Genomic DNA, 18394 nt, shown 5'->3' on the forward strand with positions numbered 1-18394 from the left:
TGCAGCCCTGCTAAGCGAAAAAAAAATTTTAAAGCAAAAGAAGACTAGGCCTGGACATACTTACCCTGTGGGACGATCTCTGCAATGCTGGGGCCGGCTTTGACGTCAGACATCCGCCCTCCGTTCTGCTGGACATGCCTGCGTTTTCTTCTCTACTCCCCGAAAACGGTCTCCAACGGTCCGGAACCGCCCAGGTATGCATTCTTTCTGTCAATCTTCTTGCGGTCGGCTCTGCGACCGCTTTCTTCGTAGGACGCGACGTAACCTCGTGACCCCCGTCGCCGGGCAACATCGCACACGTGCACTGTGGCCACCGCGCTTGCGCATTCCGGACCTGTTTGCACCGCAGCGACAAACCGCTGCGTGTGAACGGGTCGAAATGACCCCCATTGATCTATCAATTGTGTCTCCCAAGTCTCAAAAACTCTGGATTCCTTAGCCAAGGAAGCTTCCAGCCAGTCCATCCGGCATAGGTTAATTAAATAAATAGATAAAAAGGGGGCACTCCAGGTTGAATAGGTGAGGAGGAGGGACCCATTAAAAAGTTGTGGACTAATATATGTTATGCGATATAAATTCAGAAATAAATCAAACAAGTTTTTGAGTAATATGTTGACATTGAGATCAGGAAAGTGGTGTAGCCACTGGGGCAGACCAGTCTGGACTGTAGCTGTGCACATTTATTTCACATCTACACTTAACGACTGAAGAGGCAAGACAGTGGCATTCTCACTTAGTCAGAGTTAAGTGAGGGCACACCATTGCACCTGTAGACTATGCAGACCTGGACGTCAGTGCTGAGTGAGGGCGTGTCTATGCACCTGCAGACTATGCAGACCTGGACGTCAGTGCTGAGTGAGGGCGTGTCTATGCACCTGCAGACTATGCAGTCCTGGATGTCAGTGCTGAGTGAGGGCGCGTCTATGCACCTGCAGACTATGCAGACCTGGATGTCAGTGCTGAGTGAGGGCGCGTCTATGTACCTGCAGAATATGCAGACCTGGATGTCAGTGCTGAGTGAGGGCGCGTCTATGCACCTGCAGACTATGCAGACCTGGATGTCAGTGCTGAGTGAGGGCGCGTCTATGCACCTGCAGACTATGCAGACCTGGATGTCAGTGCTGAGTGAGGGCGTGTCTATGCACCTGCAGAATATGCAGTCCTGGATGTCAGTGCTGAGTGAGGGCGCGTCTATGCACCTGCAGACTATGCAGACCTGGACGACAGTGCTGAGTGAGGGCGCGTCTATGCACCTGCAGACTATGCAGACCTGGATGTCAGTGCTGAGTGAGGGCGCGTCTATGCACCTGCAGACTATGCAGACCTGGACGTCAGTGCTGAGTGAGGGCGCGTCTATGCACCTGCAGACTATGCAGACCTGGACGTCAGTGCTGAGTGAGGGCGCGTCTATGCACCTGCAGACTATACAGGCCTGGACGTCAGTGCTGATTGAGGGCGCGTCTATGCACCTGCAGACTATGCAGACCTGGACATCAGTGCTGAGTGAGGGTGCGTCTATGCACCTGCAGACTATGCAGTCCTGGATGTTAGTGCTGAGTGAGGGCGCGTCTATGCACCTGCAGCCTATGCAGACCTGGACATCAGTGCTGAGTGAGGGTGCGTCTATGCACCTGCAGACTATGCAGTCCTGGATGTTAGTGCTGAGTGAGGGCGTGTCTATGCACCTGCAGACTATGCAGACCTGGATGTTAGTGCTGAGTGAGGGCGCGTCTATGCACCTGCAGACTATGGAGACCTGGATGTTAGTGCTGAGTGAGGGCGCGTCTATGCACCTGCAGACTATGCAGACCCGGACGTCAGTGCTGAGTGAGGGCGCGTCTATGCACCTGGAGACTATGCAGTCCTGGATGTCAGTGCTGAGTGAGGGCGCGTCTATGCACCTGCAGACCATGCAGACCTGGATGTCAGTGCTGAGTGAGGGCGCGTCTATGCACCTGCAGATAATGCAGACCTGGATGTCAGTGCTGAGTGAGGGCGCGTCTATGCACCTGCAGACCATGCAGACCTGGACATCAGTGCTGAGTGAGGGCGCGTCTATGCACCTGCAGACTATGCAGACCTGGACGTCAGTGCTGAGTGAGGGCGTGTCTATGCACCTGCAGACCATGCAGACCTGGATGTCAGTGCTGAGTGAGGGCGCGTCTATGCACCTGCAGATAATGCAGACCTGGATGTCAGTGCTGAGTGAGGGCGTGTCTATGCACCTGTAGACCATGCAGACCTGGATGTCAGTGCTGAGTGAGGGCGTGTCTATGCACCTGCAGACCATGCAGACCTGGATGTCAGTGCTGAGTGAGGGCGCGTCTATGCACCTGCAGACCATGCAGACCTGGATGTCAGTGCTGAGTGAGGGCGTGTCTATGCACCTGCAGACCATGCAGACCTGGATGTCAGTGCTGAGTGAGGGCGCGTCTATGCACCTGCAGATAATGCAGACCTGGATGTCAGTGCTGAGTGAGGGCGTGTCTATGCACCTGCAGACCATGCAGACCTGGATGTCAGTGCTGAGTGAGGGCGTGTCTATGCACCTGCAGACCATGCAGACCTGGATGTCAGTGCTGAGTGAGGGCGCGTCTATGCACCTGCAGACCATGCAGACCTGGATGTCAGTGCTGAGTGAGGGCGTGTCTATGCACCTGCAGACCATGCAGACCTGGATGTCAGTGCTGAGTGAGGGCGCGTCTATGCACCTGCAGATAATGCAGACCTGGATGTCAGTGCTGAGTGAGGGCGTGTCTATGCACCTGCAGACCATGCAGACCTGGATGTCAGTGCTGAGTGAGGGCGCGTCTATGCACCTGCAGATAATGCAGACCTGGATGTCAGTGCTGAGTGAGGGCGTGTCTATGCACCTGCAGACCATGCAGACCTGGATGTCAGTGCTGAGTGAGGGCGCGTCTATGCACCTGCAGATAATGCAGACCTGGATGTCAGTGCTGAGTGAGGGCGCGTCTATGCACCTGCAGATAATGCAGACCTGGATGTCAGTGCTGAGTGAGGGCGTGTCTATGCACCTGCAGACCATGCAGTCCTGGATGTCAGTGCTGAGTGAGGGCACGTCTATGCACCTGCAGACCATGCAGACCTGGATGTCAGTGCTGAGTGAGGGCGTGTCTATGCACCTGCAGATAATGCAGACCTGGATGTCAGTGCTGAGTGAGGGCGTGTCTATGCACCTGCAGACCATGCAGTCCTGGATGTCAGTGCTGAGTGAGGGCACGTCTATGCACCTGCAGACTATGCAGACCTGGATGTCAGTGCTGAGTGAGGGCGTGTCTATGCACCTGCAGACTATGCAGTCCTGGATATCAGTGCTGAGTGAGGGCACGTCTATGCACCTGCAGACCATGCAGACCTGGATGTCAGTGCTGAGTGAGGGCGCGTCTATGCACCTGCAGATAATGCAGACCTGGATGTCAGTGCTGAGTGAGGGCGTGTCTATGCACCTGCAGACCATGCAGACCTGGATGTCAGTGCTGAGTGAGGGCGTGTCTATGCACCTGCAGACCATGCAGACCTGGATGTCAGTGCTGAGTGAGGGCGTGTCTATGCACCTGCAGACCATGCAGACCTGGATGTCAGTGCTGAGTGAGGGCGCGTCTATGCACCTGCAGACCTAGATGAAGATGCTAATGTGCCTGCTTGGATGCATATCATTTGCACCTGGTATAGGGTAGGTGCAAGTGCGTACTGATGATAAAGACTAGTAGCAAACCAGATGCACACATAAAGGGCAGGCACACTGAAGACAAGTACAACTCTGCATATTTGTTGCCATGCTGGCAGCGTGAGAGCACATACACCTGATCCTCATCCAAATCATCGTCAGACTAACTGTGTGCAAGGTTCAGTACACACTCCTCACTGTTATGTCTGCTAGTAGTCACCATAGAAATACTCAAGGCTCAGACTTAGGGCATGTACATAGGGCACAGAAATCCGAGGGGACTTCTAATATCCATGTTAATTAGTAGTTGCGTTATTCCTATAATAAACATTAAATTAGCACCTGAGCTCACTCTTTATACAGATATTGTTTATCACTTCTCTATTACTACCATGTTCTGCTGTACATTCTGTATTCTCGGTGTTAGGAACTTGGCTCTCACACCTAAATAACCCTTTCTTGCATGCCGGAATCCTTTCCACAAGATCTGTATGAAGCTAGATATCATGACACGTAACACAGTAATGTGAGGGCCTTATACTGCTACCTGCCGCTCCCAGCACCTGCTGCCCTTTCTAATCAGGTGTTACAGTATGTTGTTTAAACTGAATGTATATTTTGTGATTTGTGAGTGTAAATACCAATTTATCAAGCTTGCTATTACTGCTGTGCCAACTATTTCTCTCTTCTGAATCTGTCTCCACCCCCTTTCCAATGACACTTTCAGCTTCACGCTTGCAAATGACCCAGAGGAGACAGACTGAGCAGAAGTTCCAGTAGTGTAAGAAAGTTGGCCCCAACAATATAGTTTTTGGGAAACAGATGGAAAGATAAATGCAGTGGTTCCTTTCAGTTTTGAACATATATAGTTGGGTAAGCGCGTTCCAATTATGTGTTTTAAAGATACCAGCGATTTCTTAATTATCCAACATTCAGAGCCTGATTCTGATTTGCCCGCTACTGCGACCGCTTTAATGTCTTTTGCCACCATCGGTCGCACCATCGAAACTTGCACCAACCCTATGGAGGGTTCAGCTTTTAGTGTGGCCTCCAGTGTGAGCGATTTAGGAGTAGATGTATGAAGCTGTGAAAAGAGTGGAGAAGTTGCCCATGGCAATCAATCAGCTTGGAGGTAACCTTTATCAAGTAGAAACGGCTGCGCAAAAGTGGAAGAACAACCACCAATAGCTAATGGGGAATAATTAATAAAAAGAGCTGACGTAGAAAAAGAAAAGATTTATTATGTTAATAACATTAATTAAGACATTCGGAGTCTACATATAAAATGCAATAAAAAAACATAAACAAAATTTAAATATGTCAACACCTAGATCATAAGATGTATGAGCTGCAAATTCTCAATCTGCTTATTGAGAATGGGAACCACAGAGTCCAGAATTGATGTAATTGGAATGTCCACAGTTCCAAATAAACAGTCGATCAGTGTGTGGCTGATAATAAATGTTTTGAGAGATTTTCACAGGTAGGTGGGCGAATTAATAAATAAATTGGATTACCTTCTCCTAGGGCTGGTCCGTACCGAGCGTCCTCGATATTGCGGTCCTGCAATGCCCAGTGTACATCTGCGCGGCAAGGAGATGACTGTGCGGTAACCAGGCAACCAGCGGTAAAGAGTGTAATTACAGCCGAGTTCTGAGAGAAGATGTCAGCAGCCGTGCACGGGGCCGATGCGTGGGGCTGAGAAGCCGGATGACTTACGAGCAATTCACTGCCTGATACGTGGTAGTCTCCCCAATATAATGAGAGGAGTGGCTGACGGCCGTGTGATGAGCCGGGATGTGCAGCCGGTGTAGAGCCGGGATATCCGTGGTTCAATGAGCAGTTTGAGCCAAGATGTAGGGCCGGTGTAGAACCGGGATTTCTGTGGCTCAGTGTGCAGCTTGCTACCTAATAGGTAGAATGATCCAGGTGTGCAAAGAGGCGGTGTGTAGCAAGCTGCACACTGAGCCACAGAAATCCCGGTTCTACACCGGCCCTACATCTTGGCTCAAACTGCTCATTGAACCACGGATATCCCGGCTCTACACCGGCTGCACATCCCGGCTCATCACACGGCCGTCAGCCACTCCTCTCATTATATTGGGGAGACTACCACGTATCAGGCAGTGAATTGCTCGTAAGTCATCCGGCTTCTCAGCCCCACGCATCGGCCCTGTGCACGGCTGCTGACATCTTCTCTCAGAACGCGGCTGTAATTACACTCTTTACCGCTGGTTGCCTGGTTACCGCACAGTCATCTCCTTGCCGCGCAGATGGACACTGGGCATTGCAGGACCGCAATACCGAGGACGCTCGGTACGGACCAGCCCTAGGAGAAGGTAATCCAATTTATTTATTCATTCGCCCACCTACCTGTGAAAATCTCTCAAGACATTTATTATCAGCCACACACTGATCGGCTGTTTATTTGGAACTGTGGACATTCCAATTACATCAATTCTGGACTCTGTGGTTCCCATTCTCAATAAGCAGATTGAGAATTTGCAGCTCATACATCTTATGATCTAGGTGTTGACATATTTAAATTTTGTTTATGTTTTTTTATTGCATTTTATATGTAGACTCCGAATGTCTTAATTAATGTTATTAACATAATAAATCTTTTCTTTTTCTACGTCAGCTCTTTTTATTAATTATTCCCCATTAGCTATTGGTGGTTGTTCTTCCACTTTTGCGCAGCCGTTTCTTCTTATTATCCATTCACTATAAACACACACACAGTGTTTTACGGCAGCGCAGGTGACAGAACAATTGTACAAATATATAAATTATATTTATGATCTGAGGCGCTATTCAGCAGTTTTGTACTTTTATTTTTGTAACCTTTATCAAGTGCATTCTATAAAATTATACGTAGCAGCCGATTGGTTGCCATGGGCAACTTCTCCACTGGCTCACTTCTCCACTCTTTTCACAGCTTCACACATCTCCCCTAAGTGGTAAAAGTAATAGGGTGCAAGAAGCTGTTGGTGCAGGGGTTTGTGTATTTTTAAAGCGGCAATCATATACAAGGCAAAACCGGGTTGGTTGTGCCTTGTAAATGATTTGCGCTTTAAAAATACAGGCATTCTCGCATAAACTCCCGCAACTCCGGCTTCTCACACCCTATTACATTTACACCTAAGTGTCTGTTCGTAACCACTTCATCGGCATTCCCACAACCCTCCCATAAATGTCCATAGGACGGACCATCTTCGTGCATCTGTTTAGTTGCCTCCCAGTCACTGCCTAGCAATGCCCAGCGCATTTCCAATACATTTCTGATACTGTGCTTCTTAATCGCAACTGCGCCTCTGTGTGTACACACAGTGTAACGCATGCACCAAGCAAATCGTTTTGTGATTGTCACACACGCGCAGTGCGTGCCTCTCAGACTCTCAGGGGGATATTCAATTGTTTGAAAAGTCAGTTGGATGTCTGTTTCTCTGACGTCCTAGTGGATGCTGGGAACTCCGTAAGGACCATGGGGAATAGCGGCTCCGCAGGAGACTGGGCACAACTAAAGAAAGCTTTAGGACTACCTGGTGTGCACTGGCTCCTCCCTCTATGACCCTCCTCCAGACCTCAGTTAGAATTTTGTGCCCGGCTGAGCTGGATGCACACTAGGGGCTCTCCTGAGCTCCTAGAAAAGAAAGTATATTCTAGGTTTTTTATTTTTCAGTGAGATCTGCTGGCAACAGACTCACTGCTACGTGGGACTGAGGGGAGAGAAGCGAACCTACCTGCTTGCAGCTAGCTTGGGCTTCTTAGGCTACTGGACACCATTAGCTCCAGAGGGATCGAACACAGGCCCAGCCTCGGTCGTCCGGTCCCGGAGCCGCGCCGCCGTCCCCCTTGCAGAGCCAGAAGCAAGAAGAACGTCCAGGAAATCGGCGGCAGAAGACTCCGGTCTTCATTAAGGTAGCGCACAGCACTGCAGCTGTGCGCCATTGCTCCCTGTGCACACCACATACTCCGGTCACTGATGGGTGCAGGGCGCTGGGGGGGGAGCGCCCTGGACAGCAATTAGAGTACCTTAAGAGTTGCAAATCACACATAATATAGCCTAATAAGCTATATATGTGTGTAAAATACCCCTGCCACATTATGATTATAAGAGCGGGAGAAGTCCGCCGAAAAAGGGGCGGGGCTATCTCCCTCAGCACACTGGCGCCATTTTCTCTTCACAGTGCAGCTGGAAGACAGCTCCCCAGGCTCTCCCCTGTAGTTTTCAGGCTCAAAGGGTTAAAAAGAGAGGGGGGGCACTAAATTTAGGCGCAAATCTGTGTATTATAGCAGCTATAAGGGAAAAATCACTGTGGGTAGTGTGAATCCCTGCATTATATAGCGCTCTGGTGTGTGCTGGCATACTCTCTCTCTGTCTCCCCAAAGGACTTTGTGTGGTCCTGTCCTCAGTCAGAGTATTCCCTGTGTGTGTGCGGTGTGTTGGTACGGCTGTGTCGACATGTTTGATGAGGAGGCTTATGTGGAGGCGGAGCAGATGCCGATAAATGTGATGTCACCCCCTGCGGGGTCGACACCTGAGTGGATGGACATGTGGAAGGAATTATGTGACAGTGTCAACTCCTTACATGAAAGGTTTGACGACATAGCAGATGTGGGACAGCCGGCTTCTCACCCCGTGCCTGCCCTGGCGTCTCAAAAGCCATCAGGGGCCCTAAAACGCCCACTACCTCAGATGGCAGACACAGATGTCGACACGGATACTGACTCCAGTGTCGACGACGATGAGACTACTGTACATTCCAATAGAGCCACCTGTTACATGATTACGGCAATAAAAAATGTGTTGCACATTTCTGATATTACCCCAGGTTCCACAAAAAAGGGTATTATGTTTGGGGAGAAAAAAGCTTCCAGTGGTTTTTCCCCCATCTGATGAACTAAATGTGTGAAGAAGCGTGAGTTTCCCCCGATAAGAAACTGGTAATTTCTAAAAGGTTACTAATGGCGTACCCTTTCCCGCCAGAGGATAGGTCACGTTGGGAGACATCCCCTAGGGTGGATAAAGCGCTTACACGTCTGTCAAAGAAGGTGGCACTACCGTCTCAGCCTGCAGATAGAATGCAGGAGGCTATCCTGAAGTCTGTATATACACACTCAGGCATTATACTGAGACCAGCTATTGCTTCAGCATGAATGTGCAGTGCTGCAGCTGCGTGGTCAGATTCTCTGTACCTTAGACAGGGACACTATATTGCTAACCATAGAGCATATTAAAGACGCAGTCTTATACGTGAGAGATGCACAGAGGGATAATTGCCGACTGGCATCTAAAATAAACGCAATGTCCATTTCTGCCAGGAACTTGGCAGTGGACAGGTGATGCTGATTCTAAAAGGCACATGGAAGTTTTGCCTTACAAGGGTGAGGAGTTGTTTGGGGATGGTCTCTCGGACCTCGTTTCCACAGCGACAGCTGGGAAGTCAGCATTTTTACCCCATGTTCCCTCACAGCCAAAGAAAGCACCGTATTATCAGGTACAGTCCTTTCGGCCCCAGAAAGGCAAGCGGGTTAGAGGCGCGACCTTTCTGCCCAGAGGTAGAGGGAAAAAGCTACAACATACAGCCAGTTCCCAGGAACAAAAGTCCTCCCCCGCTTCCTCTAAGTCCACCGCATGACGCTGGGGCTCCACAGGCGGAGCCAGGTACGGTGGGGGCCCGTCTCAAGAACTTCAGCGACCAGTGGGCTCGCTCACGGGTGGATCCCTGGATTCTACAAGTAGTATCTCAGGGGTACAAGCTGGAATTCGAGACGTCTCCCCCTCACCGTTTCCTCAAATCTGCCTTGCCGACAGCTCCCCCGGACAGGGAGGCAGTGCTGGAGGCGATTCACAAGCTGTATTCTCAGCAGGTGATAATCAAGGTACCCCTCCTTCAGCAAGGACGGGGTTACTATTCCACGATGTTTGTGGTACCGAAACCGGACGGTTCGGTGAGACCCATTTTAAATTTAAAATCCTTGAACACTAATATAAGAAGGTTCAAGTTCAAGATGGAATCGCTCAGGGCGGTGATTGCAAGCCTGGACGAGGGGGATTACATGGTATCACTGGACATCAAGGATGCTTACCTGCATGTCCCCATTTACCCTCCTCACCAGGAGAACCTCAGATTTGTGGTACAGGATTGTCATTACCAATTCCAGACGTTGCCGTTTGGTCTGTCCACGGCACCGCGGGTATTTACCAAGGTAATGGCCGAAATGATGATACTCCTTCGGAGAAAGGGAGTTTTAATTATCCCGTACTTGGACGATCTCCTTATAAAGGCGAGGTCCAGGGAACAGTTGTTGATCGGTGTAGCACTAGCTCTGGAAGTGCTACAACAGCACGGCTGGATCCTGAATATTCCAAAGTCGCAGCTGGTTCCTACAACGCGTCTACTATTCCTGGGGATGGTTCTGGACACAGAACAGAAAAAAGTGTTTCTCCCGGAGGAGAAGGCCAAGGAGTTGTCATCTCTAGTCAGAGACCTCCTAAAACCAAAACAGGTGTCGGTGCACCACTGCACGCGAGTCCTGGGAAAGATGGTGGCTTCTTACGAAGCAATTCCATTCGGAAGGTTCCATGCAAGGATCTTTCAGTGGGATCTGTTGGACAAGTGGTCCGGATCGCATCTTCAGATGCATCGGCTGATAACCCTGTCTCCAAGGACCAGGGTGTCGCTGTTGTGGTGGCTGCAGAGTGCTCATCTTCTAGAGGGCCGCAGATTCGGCATACAGGACTGGATCCTGGTGACCACGGATGCCAGCCTTCGAGGTTGGGGGGCAGTCACACAGGGAAGAAACTTCCAAGGACTAAAGTCAGGAGACTTCCCTACACATAAATATTCTGGAACTAAGGGCCATTTACAATGCCCTAAGTCAGGCAGGACCCCTGCTTCAACGCCAGCCGGTGCTGATCCAGTCAGACAACATCACGGCGGTCGCCCATGTAAACCGTCAGGGCAGCACAAGAAGCAGGATGGCGATGGCAGAAGCCGCAAGGATTCTCCGATGGGCGGAAAATCATGTGTTAGCACTGTCAGCAGTGTTCATTCCCGGAGTGGACAACTGGGAAGCAGACTTTCTCAGCATACACGACCTTCACCCGGGAGAGTGGGGACTTCATCCAGAAGTTTTCCAAATGGTTGTACACCGGTGGGAAAGGCCACAGGTGGACATGATGGCGTCCCACCTCAACAAAAAGCTAAAAAGATATTGCGCCAGGTCAAGGGACCCTCAGGCGATAGCTGTGGACGCTCTGGTAACACCGTGGGTGTACCAGTCGGTGTATGTGTTCCTTCCTCTGCCTCTCATACCCAAGGTACTGAGAATAATAAGAAGGAGAGGAGTAAGAACTATACTCGTGGTTCCAGATTGGCCAAGAAGATCTTGGTACCCAGAACTTCAAGAAATGATCTCAGAGGACCCATGGTCTCTGCCGCTCAGACAGGACCTGCTGCAGCAGGGGCCCTGTCTGTTCCAAGACTTACCGCGGCTGCGTTTGACGGCATGGCGGTTGAACGCCGGATCCTGAAGGAAAAGGGCATTCCGGAGGAAGTTATCCCTACGCTAATTAAAGCTAGGAAAGAAGTGACCGCAAACCATTATCACCGCATATGGCGGAAATATGTTGCGTGGTGTGAGGCCAGGAAGGCCCCAACGGAGGAATTTCAGCTAGGTCGATTTCTGCACTTCCTACAGTCAGGGGTGACTATGGGCCTAAAATTGGGTTCCATTAAGGTCCAGATTTCGGCTCTATCGATTTTCTTCCAAAAAGAACTGGCTTCACTACCTGAAGTTGAGACATTTGTTAAGGGAGTGCTGCATATTCAGCCCCCTTTTGTGCCCCCAGTGGCACCTTGGGATCTCAACGTGGTGTTGGATTTCCTAAAGTCGCATTGGTGAACCACTTAAAACCGTGGAACTAAAATATCTCACGTGGAAAGTGGTCATGCTGTTGGCCTTGGCTTCGGCCAGGCGTGTGTCAGAATTGGCGGCTTTGTCTTGTAAAAGCCCTTATCTAATTTTCCATATGGATAGGGCGGAATTGAGGACTCGTCCCCAATTTCTCCCAAAGGTGGTTTCAGCGTTTCATTTGAACCAACCTATTGTGGTGCCTTCGGCTACTCGTGACTTGGAGGACTCCAAGTTGCTGGACGTAGTCCGGGCCCTAAAAATCTATGTTTCCAGGACAGCTGGAGTCAGAAAGATTGACTCGCTATTTATCCTGCATGCGCCCAACAAGTTGGGTGCGCCTGCTTCAAAGCAGACTATTGCTCGCTGGATCTGTAGCATGATTCAACTTGCACATTCTGCGGCTGGACTGCCGCATCCTAAATCTGTAAAGGCCCATTCCACGAGGAAGATGGGCTCTTCTTGGGCGGCTGCCTGAGGGGTCTCGGCTTTACAACTTTGCCGAGCAGCTACTTGGTCGGGGTCAAACACATTTGCTAAATTCTACAAGTTTGATACCCTGGCTGAGGAGGACCTAGAGTTCGCTCATTCGGTGCTGCAGAGTCATCCGCACTCTCCCGCCCATTTGGGAGCTTTGGTATAATCCCCATGGTCCTTATGGAGTTCCCAGCATCCACTAGGACGTCAGAGAAAATAAGATTTTACTCACCGGTAAATCTATTTCTCGTAGTCCGTAGTGGATGCTGGGCGCCCGTCCCAAGTGCGGATTGTCTGCAATACTTGTATATAGTTATTGTTTAACTAAAGGGTTATTGTTGAGCCATCTGTTGAGAGGCTCAGTTATATTTCATACTGTTAACTGGGTATTGTATCACGAGTTATACGGTGTGATTGGTGTGGCTGGTATGAGTCTTACCCGGGATTCAAAATCCTTTCCTTATTGTGTCAGCTCTTCCGGGCACAGTATTCTAACTGAGGTCTGGAGGAGGGTCATAGAGGGAGGAGCCAGTGCACACCAGGTAGTCCTAAAGCTTTCTTTAGTTGTGCCCAGTCTCCTGCGGAGCCGCCATTCCCCATGGTCCTTACGGAGTTCCCAGCATCCACTACGGACTACGAGAAATAGATTTACCGGTGAGTAAAATCTTATTTTTTTTCCTATCTAATAGACAGGAAAAAACAGACACCCAACCGACTTTTCAAACAATTGAATATCCCCCTCATTGTCTTTTGCCACAACTCTTTTTTTCCATGTGCACAGTTACGATTTTCGAGTAACCAGAAAGTGATATTACCTGACTCCGGCCTTCTGTGAGGTTGTTTGTTCTTTAAAAAAAACAAAACAACGATGGTGGTTTTGCAGACTTTCCCATTGATTGATTGTAAATAATATATCCTTTAAATAATGTCCTACAAAATCTCTGCTGATAAAAGGAATCCGTAAACTGTAAAGGTGGTTCTGCATTTGTGTGAATTACAACAAAAGCCGAACAACCTTTAAAGTTTACCGATTCACTCCGTGTTCAATAAATAAATGTGCAATGTGACAGGGCGCATCACAGAGGTCCATCTGTCCATTCCTTAGCATCCATCTTCATTTTAGACACGTCGCCCCATTAAGCAGCATTGTGACAGTATTGACATAATGAGGAGCCGCTGCCCCCCCCACCCCCCCCACCCACACCCGCACCCATCTCCCTCTCAGGCTACGCAGGCTATCTGCCTCTGCTTGCTTTCTTACGCTGCCCTTTCAGCCTGGTTACTGAATTACTGAGGGAAAGATTTCCTTGTTGAACAGGACGGAGAGAGAGAAAAGCTGGGATCCCGACCCTTCCCTCAGTGGCTCCATCGCACATTGTGGCGGACAGAACCCAAGAAGAGCCGGGGGGCGCTCCAGAACCATCAGACATAAGTAGGTGTACTAGGTTTAAGGCATTACTGATTGAGATTTCACCTTGTCCTACTAATGACATGAGCATTACTTTGTGTGACGCTGCACTAACAATACTTACCATTGGCTTATTATTTCTTTTGTCGCTTGCCGGAGTGTGGTTCTAGTTGTGTCGCCATACTAAATGGGACCTTTATCATTATACCTCTGATGATGTGTGACCTGGATCAAATACTAATCATATACTATCATAGTATTCGTTATCTGTAATTGAACACATCGTAATAAACCGTTACACGTATAATGTATGACTTGTTGCCAGTGGTGGTGCTAATGCAGCTGGGGTCCGGAGATAAGCAGGGGCTCCAAGCCGCTGCGTTTCGTGCAATGGCGGTAGTTCCACCACTGTCAGCCCTACATATCATGTAGCAGTGGGCATTGTACATCGATATAGTGCAACCGTATATGTTTTGTGGCCGCCGGTGTGCGATGGGGTTTTATTTGCCAATAATCTTGAGAAGATAACTCTCCACCGATGATGATGCCCTTCCAACCACCAGGCACACCCAGCACTGTCCAAAATCAACAAAAAAGTACAGAGTCAATGTTTTCATCCAAAACAGTGCCCAAATTTATGTCAACATCAGTGTCATCCTGATCTGGTCCCATCACTAACATTAAGTCAGTGTAAGCAGTATGAAGCTGATAGAGGACTTCAAGGGCTCAGAAGAGCAGGGTCCGCAGGAGCGAGAGGACAGAGAGCATTGCCTGGTCCCGCCATGCAAGTTTTATGTAGTGTTCCATACCTGATTGGGGATGCGGTTATGTTACCGGGGCTCGAGATCCCGGCGGGCAGCAAGCCAATGCTGGGATCCTGAATGCCAAAAATGCCGGCAGTTGGAATGCCGACCCACAGGGTCTATTCTCACTCATGGCTGTCCACAACACCCATCGGAGGGGAATTCAAATGTTTGAAATATCGGTTGGGTGTCACCCAACTGACTTTTCAAACATCTGAATTCCCCCCATAGAGTGGGAATAGAACCTGTGGTGAGCGCAGCGAGCCCTGATCTAGAATTAAAGCAGCAGTGTGAGAGTACTACTGTGTAAAGAGCAGAGCAGTTCAAGGTACCTCTCATGATAGAATGTCACCAGCAACTGTCAGCACACCAAAGTGCTTTATATTGCTGCAAACATTGGTAGGAAAAAATAAATACTTTTATTGAAATAAAAAAAAAAAGACACAAAAACATGTCATAAATGCAATGTTATACACAAAGGGCCTAATTCAAGGTTGATTACAAAACAACATTTCTCTGACGTCCTAGTGGATGCTGGGAACTCCGTAAGGACCATGGGGAATACACGGGCTCCGCAGGAGACTGGGCACTCTAAAGAAAGATTAGGTACTATCTGGTGTGCACTGGCTCCTCCCTCTATGCCCCTCCTCCAGACCTCAGTTAGAATCTGTGCCCGGCCAGAGCTGGGTGCTCCTAGTGGGCTCTCCTGAGCTTACTAGAAAAGAAAGTATTTGTTAGGTTTTTTATTTTCAGTGAGATCTGCTGGCAACAGACTCACTGCTACGAGGGACTGAGGGGAGAGAAGCAAACCTACCTGCTTGCAGCTAGCTTGTGCTTCTTAGGCTACTGGACACCATTAGCTCCAGAGGGTTCGAACACAGGCACCTGTCCTCGATCGTCCGTTCCCGGAGCAGCGCCGCCGTCCCCCTTGCAGAGCCAGAAGAACAGAAGCTGGAAGACTACGAAATCGGCGGCTGAAGACTCCTGTCTTCATTAAGGTATCGCACAGCACCGCAGCTGTGCGCCATTGCTCCCAGCACACTTACACACTCCGGTCACTGTAGGGTGCAGGGCGCTGAGCGGGGGGCGCCCTGGGCTGCAATTGAGGTACCTTTGGCACAAAAACATACATATATACAGTCTAGCACTGTATATATGTAAAAAACACCGCCATTTTTTACATGAAATGCGGGACAGAAGCCCGCCACTGAGGGGGCGGGGCCTTCTTCCTCAGCACACCAGCGCCATTTTCCCTTCACAGCTCCGCTGGAAGCAGCTCCCCAGGCTCTCCCCTGCAGTATCCAGGTACAAGACGGGTTAAAAAGAGAGGGGGGGCACATAAATTTAGGCGCAAATCAATACAAAAAAGCAGCTATTGGGAAAATCACTTATTAGCAGTGAAAATCCCTGTGTTATATAGCGCTGTGGTGTGTGCTGGCATACTCTCTCTCTGTCTCCCCAAAGGACTTTGTGGGGTCCTGTCCTCAGTCTGAGCATTCCCTGTGTGTGTGCGGTGTGTCGGTACGGCTGTGTCGACATGTTTGACGAGGAAGGTTACGTGGAGGCGGAGCAAGGGCAGATAAGTGTGGTATCGCCCCCGTCGGGGCCGACACCTGATTTGATGGATATGTGGAAGGTCTTAAATGACAATGTAAACTCCTTACATAAAAGGTTTGATGACGCTGCAGCCTTGGGACAGCCGGGGTCTCAGCCCGCGCCTGCCCAGGCGTCTCAGAAGCCGTCAGGGGCTCATAAACGCCCTCTATCTCAGATGGTTGACACAGATGCCGACACGGAGTCCGACTCCAGTGTCGACGATGATGAGGCACATTTACAGTCTTAAATGACCAAGGCCATCCGATACATGATTATTGCAATGAAAGATGTATTACACATTTCTGAGAGTAACCCGGTTAATACCAAGAGGGTTTATATGTTTGGGGAGAAAAAGCAGCCAGTGACTTTTCCCCCATCTGATGAATTAAATGAATTGTGTGAAGAAACGTGGAGTTCCCCTGATAAGAAATTAGTGATTTCTAAGAGGTTACTGATGGCGTACCCTTTCCCGCCAACGGACAGGTTACGTTGGGAAACATCCCCTAGGGTGGACAAGGCGTTGACACGCTTATTTAAAAAGGTGGCCCTGCCGTCTCAGGATATGGCCGCCTTAAAGGAGCCTGCGGATAGAAAGCAGGAGGCTATCCTGAAGTCAGTGTATACACACTCTGGTACTCTACTGAGACCTGCTATTGCTTCAGCCTGGATGTGTAGTGCTGTAGCAGCGTGGACAGATACTCTGTTAGACGACATAGATTCCCTCGACAGAGATACTGTTTTGCTAACCCTGGGCCATATCAAAGACGTCGTCTTATATATGCGAGATGCTCAGAGGGACATTTGCCTGCTGGGCTCTAGAATTAATGCTATGTCCATTTCTGCCAGGAGGGTCTTATGGACTCGGCAATGGACAGGAGATGCTGATTCTAAAAAACACATGGAGGTTTTGCCTTATAAGGGTGAGGAATTGTTTGGGGACGGTCTATCGGACCTCGTGTCTACAGCGACAGCTGGAAAGTGGACTTTCTTGCCTCATGTTTCCTCACAGCCTAAGAAAGCACCGTATTATCAAATGCAGTCCTTTCGTTCCCAAAAAGGCAAGAGGGTCAGGGGTGCATCCTTTCTTGCCAGAGGCAGGGGTAGAGGTAAGAAGCTGCACCATGCAGCAAGTTCCCAGGAACGAAAGTCCTCCCCTGCTTCCACTAAGTCCACCGCATGACGTTGGGGCTCCACAGGCGGAGCCAGGTGCGGTGGGGGCGCGTCTCCGAAACTTCAGCAGCCAGTGGATTCGTTCACAGGTGGATCTCTGGGCTATACAAATTGTATCTCAGGGATACAAGCTGGAATTCGAAGCGACTCCCCCCCGCCGTTACCTCAAATCAGCCTTGCCAGCTTCCCCCATGGAAAGGGAGGTAGTGCTGGCGGCAATTCACAAGCTGTACCTCCAGCAAGTGATTGTCAGGGTCCCCCTCCTTCAACAGGGAAGGGGTTACTATTCCACAATGTTTGTGGTACCGAAACCGGACGGTTCGGTGAGACCCATTCTGAATCTAAAGTCCTTGAACACTTATATAAAGAAATTCAAGTTCAAAATGGAATCGCTTAGAGCGGTTATTGCAAGCCTGGAAGAGGGGGATTTTATGGTGTCGCTGGACATCAAAGATGCTTACTTGCATGTCCCCATTTACCCACCTCACCAGGAGTAACTCAGATTTGTGGTACAGGACTGTCATTACCAGTTCCAGACGTTGCCGTTTGGCCTGTCCACGGCACCGAGAATATTTACCAAGGTAATGGCCGAAATGATGATACTCCTTCGGCAGAAGGGAGTTATAATTATCCCGTACTTGGACGATTTCCTCATAAAGGCGAGGTCCAGGGAGCAGTTGTTGATCAGCGTAACACTCTCTCAGGAAGTGGTGTTACTACAGCACGGCTGGATTCTGAATGTTCCAAAGTCGCAGCTGATTCCTACGACGCGTCTGCTTTTCCTGGGCATGATTCTGGACACAGAACAGAAGACGGTGTTTCTCCCGGTGGAGAAGGCCCAGGAATTAGCATCTCTGGTCAGGGACCTCCTGAAACCAAAACAGGTATCGGTGCATCACTGCATGCGAGTCCTGGGAAAGATGGTGGCTTCATACGAAGCCATTCCCTTCGGCAGGTTCCATGCAAGGATCTTTCAGTGGGATCTGTTGGACAAGTGGTCCGGATCGCATCTTCAGATGCATCGGCTGATCACCCTGTCCCCAAGGGCCAGGGTGTCTCTTCTGTGGTGGCTGCAGAGTGCTCACCTTCTCGAGAGCCGCAGGTTCGGCATACAAGTCTGGGTCCTGGTGACCACGGATGCAAGCCTCCGAGGGTGGGGGGCAGTCACTCAGCGAAGAAACTTCCAAGGGCTGTGGTCAAGTCTGGAGACTTCTCTACACATAAATATACTGGAATTAAGGGCCATTTACAACGCCCTGAGTCAAGCAGAGCCCCTGCTTCGAAACCGGCCAGTGCTGATTCAGTCAGACAACATCAAGGCGGTCGCCCATG

At 49.8% G+C, this 18394-nt stretch overlaps 1 protein-coding gene across 9 annotated transcripts in view; it reads left to right on the forward strand.

Moving 5' to 3' along the window:
• The window catches only part of ST3GAL3 (ST3 beta-galactoside alpha-2,3-sialyltransferase 3), an 810547-nt gene that overhangs the window by 483738 nt on the left and 308415 nt on the right, over positions 1-18394 (forward strand). For 7 of the 9 annotated variants that reach the window (XM_063939361.1, XM_063939357.1, XM_063939363.1 and 4 more), the window contains one exon: positions 13404-13517. The exons of the other annotated variants lie outside the window; for them this stretch is intronic. In XM_063939361.1, coding sequence (XP_063795431.1) covers positions 13404-13517 — 114 coding nt within the window. The remainder of the gene's footprint in view (positions 1-13403; positions 13518-18394) is intronic. 9 annotated transcript variants of the gene reach the window in all.

The sequence above is a fragment of the Pseudophryne corroboree genome, chromosome 9 (assembly GCF_028390025.1).
Source record: "Pseudophryne corroboree isolate aPseCor3 chromosome 9, aPseCor3.hap2, whole genome shotgun sequence".
In the NCBI taxonomy this organism is placed as follows: Eukaryota; Metazoa; Chordata; class Amphibia; order Anura; family Myobatrachidae; genus Pseudophryne; species Pseudophryne corroboree.